Consider the following 14055-nt stretch of genomic DNA (forward strand, 5'->3'; position numbering starts at 1 on the left):
GTATGTGTGTTAAGGGGCAGGGCAGACAAAGCCTGTAACCTGCGGAATCTGATACTATCTCCAGGTAGAAAATGTCAGAATTGAATTGTAGGCCACCTCGCTAGCATCTCTAGAGACTCAGAGAATTGGTTGAGGGTGTTGGAAAACACTCCACTGACCAATACTAAATTACCCTCCTTCATTTCTCCTAAAGGCCTTTATTAAGAACCACCATAGTTTGGTTCTCCAGCAACTTTTATTGGTCAAAAGATGTGGAATTATATGCAGTACCTGTGGTTTAATTAATAGGCTCATTTATAAACCAACTTAACATCTTATTTTAAAAATTCTTGCTTTTGAATAATCCACTGTGGTAGAATAGACATGCTTCTATCCCATGCAAAAAGCTGTTCAAAAATGAGCAGTCTGCAAAACTACCATAAATGAGACATTGAATCGAACGTTCTTCCAGTGAGGTCCAAGAAGTAGTTCAGTCTGAGTATTTCCTTCATATTCTGACTTTTCAAAAGAAGATATCCAAAGCATTAAAAAAAGCAAAATTAAAAATACCTAAAACAGATACATACTGATATTTTTATCCAAGTCACTTTCCAGAGTTTGTAGCGCCACTGTGCTCTGTTGATAACTAAAACAACGAAAGCAGTGGGCAGCTTCTAACTGAAAGGCAATGAAATCTACCAATCAGTCTGCAGCTAAAAGTCACAGTGAAAGAACATACAGATGGTGAAGAATACTTTTTAACCATTTAGCCTTAAATAATACTGTATTTCAACTTTAAAGAAAAGTTCTATTACATGTTTTTTGCATCGACATTTTAAAATATTAGAACAAGTCTTTGTAATACAATATATATTATACTTCAATATACCTTAGGTGAATTAAAAACATGTCAACTTGATAACTGTAGTAAGGCATTTAAGTATTCAGCGAAAGCTATACAGAAATTTCTTAATGAGTGGTATTCCTTTAATATTAACTTCATTTAGTGGGCTTCCTTAAAATGAAAACATAATAAAAGACTTAAAAAAGAAGCAATGACATCATACACTGAATCCCAGGAAAAGCACAGTAACAAACAAGTTTTCCAACAGGGAGACCAGATAGAGCAGCAAACCAGCAACAGGTGAGCAGCTCCAAATTACACGGTTCATTGCATTTACAGACAGCTGAAAGCAGAATCAATTCCTTAGTAGTAAGTTTGGGTAAAGATAACAGAATCCTTGGTGCTGATCACAGTGCCTAAAACACAGCAGGTACTCAGGCTATGTTTCCTGAATTGGTCTGGGTGAAGATACTTTAAAATCAACAGAGTGCTGGACAGTGTAAAGTTCATGGAAAAGCTTTACTTTTCATTTTATTTCCATACACGAGTAACTACTGATCTAGTATTTCAAGGGTGGATTATGTAAACACTGTGTGGACTGTGGTAGACGGAATTAAACAAGCACTGCACTGGCCATCAATGCCAGTCTTTGAATATCAGGTCATAAATATAACCAACTGTGCAACATACCTGACATGATGATCAAAGTACACCTCACCATTAACAGATTTCAGTTCATATGATTAAAAAAAATAAAATTTTAGACTGCATTTAGAGCAACATTCTATCATATCCTACATCAGATACCATGCTGTGGAGACGTATTGAGCAAGAGTATATATACAGCACACAGTCAGGATTTAAACCAAAAGTGAAAGGGAAATATGGAACAGAAAATTTTTACATACATGTATACATCTAATGGTACTGTCCATTTAACGAGATTTATTGTTATATGATTTGCTGTGCCACATCTACTAGCTTGTGTAACACCCCAAATTATTTTTCTTCACACAAATATCTACTTCTGTATAAAGTAGAAAAAGATGGTGGTAAAAAAACTTCTTCTTCAAGCTCCAACAATTGTCCCAAATACCACTGTATGAACACCTAAAAAATATTAAGAACAATTTAGAAATATGCAGAACTATAAATGTACAAATACAGCTCAAAGTTCCATAGGGACTTAGTGAATGTATCTTCCAACTTTACTTAAACTTACCTACCCCTGTTAGATAATGTGGTAGGTACATAAAAAAGTCCACTGTGGTAAATGAAAAAAACAAAAGCTTTAGAAAGGTAAACTCTCCATTTGCAAATTTTATAAATAAGCCTTCTATTTTAGCAACAGACATATTTAGACTTCAATTTACCACAAAAAAGTCTCCTTATGGATACAAAAGCAGAAAAATCTCTAACCCAATTACTCTCATCACCTACCACTCTTCTCTCTTTCTGACCAAGAACCCAAGAACCCAAGGATTTCCTATAAAGTTTAAATTCTTTCAAGCAGAACATCTTTTTTAATCGGTTTAATCTACCATTTCCTATTTGATCTGTTCTTTACTCCTTTCCTCCTCTTGCCTTCTTCTTATTCAAATTATATGTTTATTCTGTTTAAATTCTTATGTTGGCTTAATAGCCCAAACTCTTTGTGATGTTGCTTTAAGACTTTTTTCTTATTAAGATTTTATTTTTATTTTTTTGAGCAATTTTAGGTTCATAGCACAGGTGAGGGAAAAGTCCCTAGATTTGCCATATGCTCCTGCCTTCACACATGCAGAGCCTCCCCCATTATCAACACCTGGGACCAGAGAGGTACATCTGATGAAGCTACAATGACACATCACCATCATTACCCAAAGACTGTTATTTACATCGCGGTTCACTCCTGATGCCATACATTGGACAAATATATAATGACATATATCCACCATTATGGTATTATAGAGTACTTTCACTGCCCCAAATATCCTCCATGCTCTGCCTATTCATCCTTCCCATCCCCAACCCCTGACCACCAGGGGGTTTCTTTTTTTTATTGTCCTCGTTTTGCCTTTCCAGAGTGTCATATTGTTGGAATCATACAGCATATCGCCTTTTCTTCAGATTGGCATCATTCATTTAGTAATATGCATTGAAAGTTCAATTCCTCTCTGCTTTTTCATGGCTTGATAGCTCATATCTTTTCAGCACCGAATAATCCATTGCTTGGATGTACAGTTTTGTTATCCATTTGCTAAAGGCCATCTTACTTGCTTCCAAGTTTGAGTAATTATGAATAAAGCTGCTATAAACATCCATGTGCAGATTTTTATGTTTTCTTTTTTTCTTTTTGCATAGACTCCACGCCCAATGTGGGGCTTGAACTCATGACCCTGAGAGTAAGAGGCACACGTTCTACCAGCCAGCCAGGCACCCAGACTTTTGTTTCCAACTCCCTTGGATAAATACCAAGGAGTGAGACTGCTGGATCATATTTACAGAGCATGTTTAGTTTTGTAAGAAGCTGCCACACTGTCTTCCAAAGTGGCTGTACCATTTTTGCATTCCCACCAGCAATCAATGACAGTTCCTACTGCTCCACATTCTTGCTCACATTTGGTGTTGTCAGTGTCTTGTATTGTGCCTATTCTAATAAGTATGCTGTAGTGGTACCTCATTGTTGCTTTAATTTGGATTTTCCTGTCAACATACGATGTGGAGTATCTTTTCACATACTTACTGCCATCTATAGTTAGTATGCCTTCTTTGGTGAGGTGTCTGTTATAGTCTTTGGCCCATTTTTAAATTGAGTTATTTTCTTATTGTTAAATTTTAAGGGTTCTTTATATAGTTGAATAACAACCCTTCATTTGGTATCTTTTAGAAATATTTTCTCCCATTTTGTGGCTTGTCTTCTCTATCTTGTTGTCTTTCCTCGAGCAGAAGTTTTATAATGGAGTCTAGCTTATCAATTATGTTTTTAGTGGATTGTGCCTTCCATGTTGTATCATTATACCCAAGGTCATCTAGGTTTTACATCTGGGTCTATGATCCATTTTGAGTTAATATTTATGAAGGGTATAAGGTATGTGTCTAGATTTTTTTTTTTAATGCGGATTGCACAGTTGTTCTAGCACCTTTTGTTGAAAGGACTACCTTTGCTCCATTGCCTCATCTCTGCTCCTTATGCAAAGATCAGTTGACTATATTTATGAATGTATTTCTGGGCTCTCTATTCTGTTCTACTGATATATTTGTTTCTTCGTTTGTCTCTACCAAACTGTCTTGACTACCATAGCTATATGGTGTCTTGGAAGTCCAGCAGCCACAGTCCTCCAATTTTGTTCTTCTTCAATCCTGTTCTTCTTCAATCCTTCAATCCTTTTGCCACTCCATATAAACTTTAGAATCAGTTTGGTTTTCCTCATATAGATCTTGTACAATTTTGTCAGAATTATACCTAAATTTTTTTTAAAGATTTTTAATTTATTTATTCATAGAGACACACACAGAGAGAGAGAGAGAGGCAGAGACACAGCCAGAGGGAGAAGCAGGCACGATGCAGAGAGCCTGACATGGGACTTGATCCAGAGTCTCCAGGATCACACCCTAGGCTGCAGGCGGCGCTAAACCGCTGCGCCACCGGGGCTGCCCCCTAAAATTTTTTTGAATGCCAATGTAAACAGTATTGTGTTTTTAATTTCAAACTGCACTTGTTCATTGCTGGTATATAGAAAAGTGATTGACTTTGTATACCAACCTATATCCTGCTATATATAATCTTGCTGTATGATTGCTTAGGGAGGAGTTTGTGGATTCTTTGAGACTTTCTACGTAGAGAACCATGCCGACTGTGAACAAAGACAGTTAATTTCTTCCTTCCCTATCTGTATACCTTTTATTTCCTTTTCTTATCTTACTGCATTAGCTAGAACTTCCAGTATGATATTGAAAAGGGGTGGTGAGAGGGGATATCCTCACCCCACTTCTTCTATTAGCAAGAAAGCTTCAAGTCTGAAGATGTTAGTGGTAGTTTTCTGTAGATGATCTTTACCAAGCTGAGGAAATTCCCCTCTAGTCCTAGTTTACTGAGAATTTTCATCATGAATGGGTGTTGGATTTTGTCAAATGGTTTTTCTCTTGATAGAACCATATGATTTTTCTTCTTTAGCCCATTGCTGTGATGGATTACACTAACTGATTTTGGAATGTTGAACTAGCCTTGCAAACCTGGGATAAATCCCACTTGAAAGTGGTTTATAATTCTTTTTGTACATTGCTGGATTTGATTTGCTAGTATTTTATTGAGGATTTTTGCATCTATATTCATGAGATATTGGTCTGTAGTTTTCTTGCAATGTCTTTGTCTGGTTTTGGAATTAGGGTAATGCTGGCTTCATAGAATGAGGTAGGAAGAATTCAATCTGCTTCTCTCCTGTGAAAGAGATTGTAGAGAAATGGTGTAATTTCTTCCTTAGATGTTTGGTAGAATTCACCAGGGAACCCATGTGGGCCCAGTACTTTGTTTTGGAAGATTGTTAATTATTGGTTCAATTTCTTTAATAGATGTAGACCTCTTCAAATTGTCTATTTTTTCTTGAATTTTGGCAAATCATGTCTTTCAAAGAATTTGTCTTTTTCTCATCTATGTTATTAAATTTGGGGGCATAGAATTATTCATAGTGTTCCTTTATTAATCTTTTAAAGTCCGTAGGATCTACAGTGATGTACCTTCTTTCATTTCTGATAATAGTAATTTATGTTTCCCCTTTTTCTTAATTAGCCCGGTTACAGGCTTATTGGTTTTATTGATCTTTTCAAAATATCAGCTTTGATTTTATTGATTTTTCTCTGTTGATTTTCTGGTTTTAATTTCATTAATTTCTGCTGTATTTTTTGTTTTTTCTTCTGCCTACTTTGAATTTAATTTGCTCTTCTTTTTATAATAGCGTATGATGGACACTTAGATAACTGATTTTAGAGCTTTCTTCTTCTTCTTTTTTTTTTTTTTAAAGATTTTATTTATTCATTCATGAGACACACAGAGAGGAGAAAGGCAGAGACACAGGCAGAGGAAGAGGCAGGCTCCATGCAGGGAGCCCGACGTGGGACTCGACCCCGGGACTCCAGGATCACGCCCTGGGCCGAAGGCAGGCGCTAAACTGCTGAGCCACCCAGGGTTCCCCGCTTTCTTCTTTTCTAAGTATGCATTCAACATTATACATTGTCCTCTAAGCACCGAGAATGTGGGGCATCCCCCCACATTTTGGTATGTTGTGTTTTGATTTTCATTTAGTTCAAAATGTTTTTAAGTTCCTCTTGAGATTTCTTCTTTGACCCATGACTTATTTATAGGATGTTGTTTAACTTCCACATATTTTGGATTTTCCAGTTATCTTTCTGTTACTGACTTCTAGTTTAATTCCATTGTGGTCTAAGAGAAGACATTGTATGATTTCTATTCTTTTAAATTTGTTAAAGTGTGTTTTATAGCCCAGAATGTGGTATATCTTGGTGAATGTTCCATGTGAGCTTGAGAAGAATGGGTATTCCACTGTTGTTGAAAATATCTGACTTTTAATTATACAATCACCTCTGGGTTTCATAATGTAGCTACAAAAAGCACTAACAGCTTTACATTAAGCATGTGTAGAAATACTGAGTAATGAACATAGTTTAGGGTAAGAGAGCCAGCAAAGATGCTATGATAAGAGCACCTACCTGTATACTCTCATCCTGCTTCTAACAACCACATTCCTGAGCACTTGGGGCCTGTGCACGACGTGGTGACCGCAACTGTCTCAAGGCAGCATCTCCATACTGAATACCAGAGCCCATTCTTTCTGGGTCCAGCTCACCTGAGGACCAAGCAAATATATATATATATTTAAAGATTTTATTAATTTATTCATGAAAGACATAGAGAGAAAGAGAGGCAGAGACACAGGCAGAGGGAGAAGCAGGCTCCATGCAGGGAGCCTGATGTGGGACTCGATCCCAGGGCTCTAGGATCACGCCGGCTGACAGGCGCTAAACCGCAGCCACTCAGGGATTCCCCTTAAAAAAGTTTTTATGTTTCTGTGATCCCAAAAATATATTAAGTGAAAAAAGCAAAGTGTGGTACATGTGTATAAAAAATGTTTTGAATAAAGAGGAAAAAATATATACATAGGTTTTCTTATATGGGCATAAGAACATCTTTGGAAGGAGACATAAAAAAGTGAGAATAACAGTTGACTTCAAAAAGGAGTTTTAGATGGGTTGGGGCCAGGAGATAGGTAATGGAGGGAGACTTTTACTATATCTGCTTTTATATTTTTTTAATTTGGGATTATATGAATATATTATGTATACAAAGATAAATTAATAAAATTAAACTACAAAGACACCATTTCCTACCTACTCAGACTGGTATGATACCCTGTGGGCATGGCTTCAGTGAAATAACCCCTTTTATTCATTATAGTGGGATTATAAATTGCTACAACCAAAATAGAAGGAATTTGACAGCCTTTACCTAAATTCTAAATGCTTATGTTCTTTAACCTAGCAATTCCACTTTTGGTAACTTATCCTGTACATACACTTCACACATAGACTGGTTAAATAAATTATGGCAATATAAATAACTGAATATTAACTATACAAACGTACACATGTATATGTATGTACATATGTATACATATGTATATGGAAGTCTCTATATGTTGATGTGTAATGATCTGTAGACCCAGTAGGTATAAAAGCAAGGTACAGTAGAATTTATAGCATGCTAACTTTTGTGCAAAAAAAAGAGAGGAGGAGGGGTGCCTGGGTGGCCCAGTTGGTTAACCGACTGACTCTTGATTTTTGGCTCAGGTCATGATCTCAGGGTGGTGAGACTGACCCCCGCATTGGGCTCCACTCTCAGTGAGCAGTCTGCTTCTCTCCTTTTCCCTCTCTCTCTGCCTTTTCCTTTGCTCACATGCATACACACTCTCTCATTCTCTCTCTCTTTAATAAATAAATCTTTAAAAAAAAAAAGAGGAAATAATGGTTTTTGAATCATATGAATGTGCAGCTTATTCAGAAAATTTAAAGTACTGCTGAAATACTTCAACTTAACTTAGATGTAATTATGATTTTGATCATCTCAAAAGAAATATATCTTGCAAGTTTCATTATGAGTCAATTTATACGTACTATATCCATGGATGCAATATTAAGGTAGCAAGGTAATTAAATAAAACTTCATGCCAAGATTAATAATAAGCATAAAAATTAATAACAATTTTGTACCAAATTTAGTAAAAAAATTTTTTTTTTGTTTTCAGACCAATAAAATCCAGGATGAACTGTCTCTGTTTTCCATCTGGGTTCCTAACCCTCTCTCCCTGCACCTCACCCAGCACCCTAGTGTCTCTGTCATCTCCTCTCCACCCTCTTCTCCTTCCCCTTCCACCTTGTTTTATCTCTCAGCATTCATACATGCTAACATTTCTTCCATCACCAAAACGTCTTTATTTTTTTTAGGATTTTATTTATTTATTCATAACAGACAGAGAGAGAGAGGCAGAGACATAGGTAGAGGGAGAAGCAGGCTCCCCCTGGGGAGCCCGATGTGAGACTGGATCAGAGGACCCTGAGGATCATAATCTGAGGACCTGAACCAAAGGCAGACACTCAACCACTGAGCCACCCAGGTGCCCCACCAAAACCTCTTTAAATTAACCCTTTATACCCTACACTACCAGCACTTTCCTTCTCAAGAGAGGAGTCAACACTCAACTCTGCTTTCTCACCTCCTTTTCATTCCTCACTTGCTGCCTTCTATTTTCATAATTCTACTGGAGCTGTTCTTTTTTTTTTTTTTTTTAAATATTTTATTTATTTATGAGAGACACACACAGAGAGAGAGAGGCACAGATACAGGCAGAGGCAGAGGGAGAAGCAGGCTCCATGCAGGGAGCCTGATGTGGGACTCGATCTGGGGTCTCCAGGATCACACCCTGGGCTGAAGGCGGCGCTAAACCACTGAGCCACCGGGGCTGCCCTACTGGAGCTGTTCTTGATAAAGACACCCAATGACTTCCTATTTACCCACCCCAGTGGGTATTTTTTTTAGCGTAGTTCTTAGCTGAGGAGACTGTTCTCTATTGCGCTGATAGTGAACAAGTCTTTGACTCATCATTTTGGCTGAAATGATGCCCACTTTCCCCTGGCTCTTTCCATACATCTCTAATAATTTCCTTCTCTTTCTCTTTTGTAGGTTCCTCTTCTTCTCACTCTGTCTCCAAGATTCCACTTTGATCACTGTTTTTCTCACTTTTACCTGCTCTCAGATTATCATATTTCTTCCATAGTTTCAACTACTCCTATATCCTGATGGCTCCCAATGTGTTCCACCAGTCCAGACTTCTCCCCAGAGCTTAGGAAATAATTCCATGGGCTTGTGCCAGTGGTACTGCAAAGGGAACACATCCAAAACAGAAACATCCATATTCCCTTGAACCTTCTTATCCTCTGGTTCAATGACATTTCTTTACCGAATTACCCTAGTGTGACATCTAGCTACCCATGGTTCCTCATGCCTTCCTGACCCCACCTCCTTACCACTTCCCATCTCAAAACCAACTGCTCTGCCCTACTATTTAGCATATGAGTTATATGATGCTACTACCAAAATATTTCTTAGACTTATCTGTATCTTTTCATCTCTAATTCACATCCTCCTTAAAGCTCTAATCAGTCTTTTACTTGGATTATTAAAAAACGCCTTAATTGCCATCCTGGTCTCCAGTCTTGGTTCTTTCAATCTGTCTTCAACATGGCCACCAACATACATGATTTATCTCAAGTTCCAACCTGACTATATCAGTCACTGCTTACCATCCTTGAATAGCTTTCTGCCCTCTACAGCAGTGGTTCTCAGTCTTGGATTAACAGTAAAATCAGTCACAGAAGAGGGCTTTTATTATTTATTTATTTATTTATTTATTTATTTATTTTTAAAGATTTTATTTATTTATTCAGGAGAGACACACACGGAGAGAGGCAGAGACACAGGCAGAGGGAGAAGCAGGCTCCAAGCAGGGAACCCGACATGGGACTCGATCCGGGGACTCCAGGATCATGCCCTGGGCCAAAGGCAGGTGCTAAACCCCCAGAAGAGGGCTTTTAGAAATGCTGATGCCTAGACCATACTTCAGCTCAATTAATCAGCATCTTGAGAGGTGGGGGCTGGGATCTGAATTTTCATACATCCCAGGAGACTCTAGTGTACAGCCAGGGTTAAGACTCAGTAACCCACAAGATAAAGTTCCAGATCCTTGATGAGGATCACTAGCCTGGCTTCTGCTTCTCTCCAACCTTCTCATCGGCCATCCCTCACCGTAGTCTCTCTGTTCTAGTGATTTCAATTTTCCAGTCATTTTCTGCCAGCCTCAAATCATGCTATCCCCCCCTCTGGAGGACTACCCTCTCCTCCTCACTCCCTCAGCCAGCTCACTCTTCCTTACACTGTCAAAGATGAGTTCAGCTGTCACCTCCTCTTGGAACTCTGCCTGACACTACCTCTGTGACCTGGCTGGGCAGGTTCCCCTTCTCTGTGTCACCCAGGATCCAATGACCCCCTCAATTACTGTATCTTTTTTTTTTAAGATTTATTTATTTATTCATGATAGACACAGAGAGAGAGAGAGAGAGGCAGAGACACAGGCAGAGGGAGAAGCAGGCTCCATGCAGGGAGCCCAACGTGGGACTCGATCCCTGGTCTCCAGGGTTGCACCCTGGGCCAAAGGCAGGCGCTAAACCACTGTGCCACCCAGGGATCCCTCAATTACTGTATCTACCATACCGTATTATAATTATCTTTTGATGTCTCCCATGAAAGACAGTTTCTTGAGGGCAAGGGTTACAATTAAATCATTTTTGTATCCCAGCACCTGACAAGAACAGATATTCAGATATTTAAGTGCATCAATTAAAAAGTGAATGTCCAGGGAGCTTGGGTGGCTCAGTGGCATCTGCCATCAGCTCACGTCATGATCTCAGGGTCCTGGGATCAGGGTCCTGGGATCTAGCCTGCTTTCCCTCTGCTCGTGCTTACTCTTGTTATCTCTCTCTCAAATAAGTAAATAAATAAATGTATATCTCAAATAATTAAGCAAGTAAGTAAATAAATAAATAAATAAATACCTTTAAACAACAACAAAGTTAATGTCCACATATAACTTTGGTAATATTTAAAGAAGACTCAGCTTTAATAAATGACAATTATATAGTACTGTCAGCTGTCTAGATTAGGGTTATTTTAAATTTATTTTTACTGAAGCAACAAATATAATAACAAGACAGGTTATTACTGAGGCATGCTCAGCTGGCTTCAGAAATAATTTCTTCATGATGCCCAAGCTGTAAGTACCAGCATCACATATGTACCCATAATTTCCTTAACGTCACATAGGCAGGTCCCCATCAGGCCACAGAACCACTGGCCCAGCAGGGCTAGCAAGCTGCTGACAGAGAGTGGACAAAGATCCAATCATCCTCCTCTAAGCGATGGATCCATGAAAGGCCATGGTTCTAAAAGCATACCCTCCCTGAAACCCTGTCTGTCCATCCTTTCACCAGTGGCTCATGGAGGGGTGGGCTTTCACCTCTGCCATGTAGATAAGACCTTCAAAACCATAAGTGACCATTTTAGGTTGGCAGGTGAAGAGAGAAATGCTCTTTGACCAAATCACTCCTAAAAAATTAAAAAGTGATACTTAGCTAGAGAGTAAAATATGCTGAAGAAAAGTTTATTAATGGAAAGCCTTTTACCTGATTCAATTTTGTTAAGTATTTTTCTTGCACATTGTACAAAGGCCTCTTCCACATTCTCCCCCGTTAGTGCACTTGTTTCCAAAAACATCAGTTCTAAAAGTGACATCAAATAAAATGTGAAGGCATGTTGAAGATAATCACAACTGAAGTACTGACAGCCTGTTTAGTATTCTCTTCAAATAGCAGGCAAAATGGAATTTATTACTTAAAAACCACATATTTCTGTAAATACAGAATCAATAAATGTCAGTATATTTTTTTAACTGTTAGGAGAATTCTCAGCCTTTCTAAAAAGTGATGGGTATCTTGTGCTGGCACTTAAGTCTATTGGAAGGAAGTACTGGTATTAAATCCTGGTAAGGAAGCAGGCTGCCTGAAGCAGCTCAGCTGTCGATCCAAGATGAATATTTTCCACTCTTCATGTCACCACAAATACAACTGACAAGTTTATCATTTTAGGAGAGGGACTACACTGCAGGTTGTCATTCTGATGGTGAAGAGGTCCTCTATGAATTAATACTTTCCTTATCTACCACTGTACTTAATAACCCAGCAGAAAGGCTGACTCTCCTTGCTTCTGTATTTCTAAATGGCTTCTTTACAAATTCATAGTGGCTTATGTTTTTGTCACATGCTTATTTTCCTAGCATAAAACCAGTCAATTTGTAAGAATATAATCTGGTAGTCCTAGAGTCCAACTGAAAATTGATACTAGGATATTTTAGTTCTTGACTGGTTCTAAAAATTAAAATTGTTTAAAATGTCTGAATTCCGATCATTCTGTTATCTATAAGCAACCATTAATTTTATGTGTCATCCTCTGGTATTCCATATGAAAATTCAGAGAATTTTCAAAGGCATATAATCAAATAACTTAAATTTAATGTAAGTAAAATAAAACCAATAAGCCCAGTATTTCTTCCACTGCTTTCCCCTTCTATTTAGATCTAACATTTCACCAACTTAGCTCCATATTATATTAGAAAAAAGACAGGACATCATGCAATTAGGACCTTTAAAAATTATTATTATAAACTTCACTTTAGATCAAAGCCTGTGTAATTCAAAGGCCCTACACCAAAAAGTCACTATAGGATATTGGTACATTTGCTTTTATCATCATAATAACTTTGGTAGGTGGCCTGCAATATAATGAAAATATGTTGAATAAGTCTAATCGCATTCAACACAACAGGAAATTTCACATTTCTTAAAAATGGTTTTAATCTTAAAATTCTAGTAGCTGTTATAAACTCAAAGCAATGTTATTATCCTCAAATCAGCCCATTTGAAAAGCAGTAATAGGTAAAACATCACTTGCCATTTTCTTGGGCAAATCTGGAGGCTTCTAAGAAAGTAACTTCACGATCTGCGTCCAGGTCCTTCTTGTTTCCACAGAGGATGATCACGATGTTCTGACTTGCTAGCATTCTGGCATCTGTTAACCAATTAGTAAGCGCATTGTAGGTTTCTCGGCTGCGTAATATAAGATTGTGAAAATAGCACATGTATTTTATAAAACTAGCAATTCTTTCCAGTCATTCACACTACTCACACTGCTTTTACATACGTCAGGGTAACGTCGACAACCTTTAGGGTGACTCAGGTAACTTGCATGCCCAGTTTACACCATACCACAGGGTTTGTTGGTTTTGTTTACAGAAAAATGAAACAGCAAGTCAGATATTTAGCTGTTTGTTTTTGCCCAATTGGGGTGCCAAAAGGAAACAGAAGTTCCTTAATTTGTTTTGCAAATATTTATTGAGCTCTTAAGTCTTAGCTCAATTATGTGCAACACGGGTAAGCAAGATCTAACACCTAACTGTTGCCATTTAGCAGATCTGTGCAATATGGTGGTACTCTGTTTTGTAGGAATTTATCACATTCTTTATAAGGACTCTGTGACACAGAATCTATCTCCCTTTTCCATGAGAAACCTGAACCCAGAGAGTTTAATTAAGTTGCCCAGCCATACCAGCAGCCAGTGGCACAGCCAGGCAGGACTTAACCAGGTCTATCTAACTCGAGGACCAACTCTGAGATCTGCTGTTTTCAGCTCTGATACATTCAGTATATGTATTCTGCAGTATGCTTAGACAGCCTAAGGACTTCATACATTAACAAGCTGAGCCTTTCACACTGTGAGCAAGTACAGCAGGGCTGGGCCAGGAGCTGCACACCTTCTTGCCACAGTGCCTCATCCCGAACACGCAGACTGGGTGTGTGTTGCAGCAACAGAGTAACACCCTCTCAGCTCTGCAAGTTTCCAACCCAGAGAGAGCCACCAGATGGTGGGGTGTAGATGACATTTTAACACTGAGATCAGCGCTGTCTGAGGGACTTCCACAAGGACAAGAATGTGCCATAACCCATAGTGTCCAATACAGTAGCCACCAACCACATGTGGCTGAGTGCTCAAGATGGGGCAAGTGAGACCAAGG

At 38.3% G+C, this 14055-nt stretch overlaps 1 protein-coding gene across 5 annotated transcripts in view; it reads right to left on the bottom strand.

The window, feature by feature from the left end:
* Positions 1-216: 216 nt before the first annotated feature.
* Positions 217-14055, bottom strand: part of RAB4A (RAB4A, member RAS oncogene family) — a 50249-nt gene continuing 36410 nt past the window's right edge. For 3 of the 5 annotated variants that reach the window (XM_077894568.1, XM_077894567.1, XM_077894569.1), the window contains 4 exons: positions 12936-13090; positions 11612-11707; positions 6530-6666; positions 217-1933 (listed from right to left, as the gene is read on the bottom strand). In XM_077894568.1, the coding sequence (XP_077750694.1) occupies positions 6551-6666; positions 11612-11707; positions 12936-13090 (367 nt within the window). In that variant the 3' untranslated portion in view covers positions 217-1933; positions 6530-6550. The remainder of the gene's footprint in view (positions 1934-6529; positions 6667-11611; positions 11708-12935; positions 13091-14055) is intronic. The other 2 variants (XM_077894570.1, XM_077894571.1) reach the window with 1 other exon arrangement.

The sequence above is a fragment of the Canis aureus genome, chromosome 4 (genome assembly GCF_053574225.1).
Source record: "Canis aureus isolate CA01 chromosome 4, VMU_Caureus_v.1.0, whole genome shotgun sequence".
Lineage (NCBI taxonomy): Eukaryota > Metazoa > Chordata > Mammalia > Carnivora > Canidae > Canis > Canis aureus.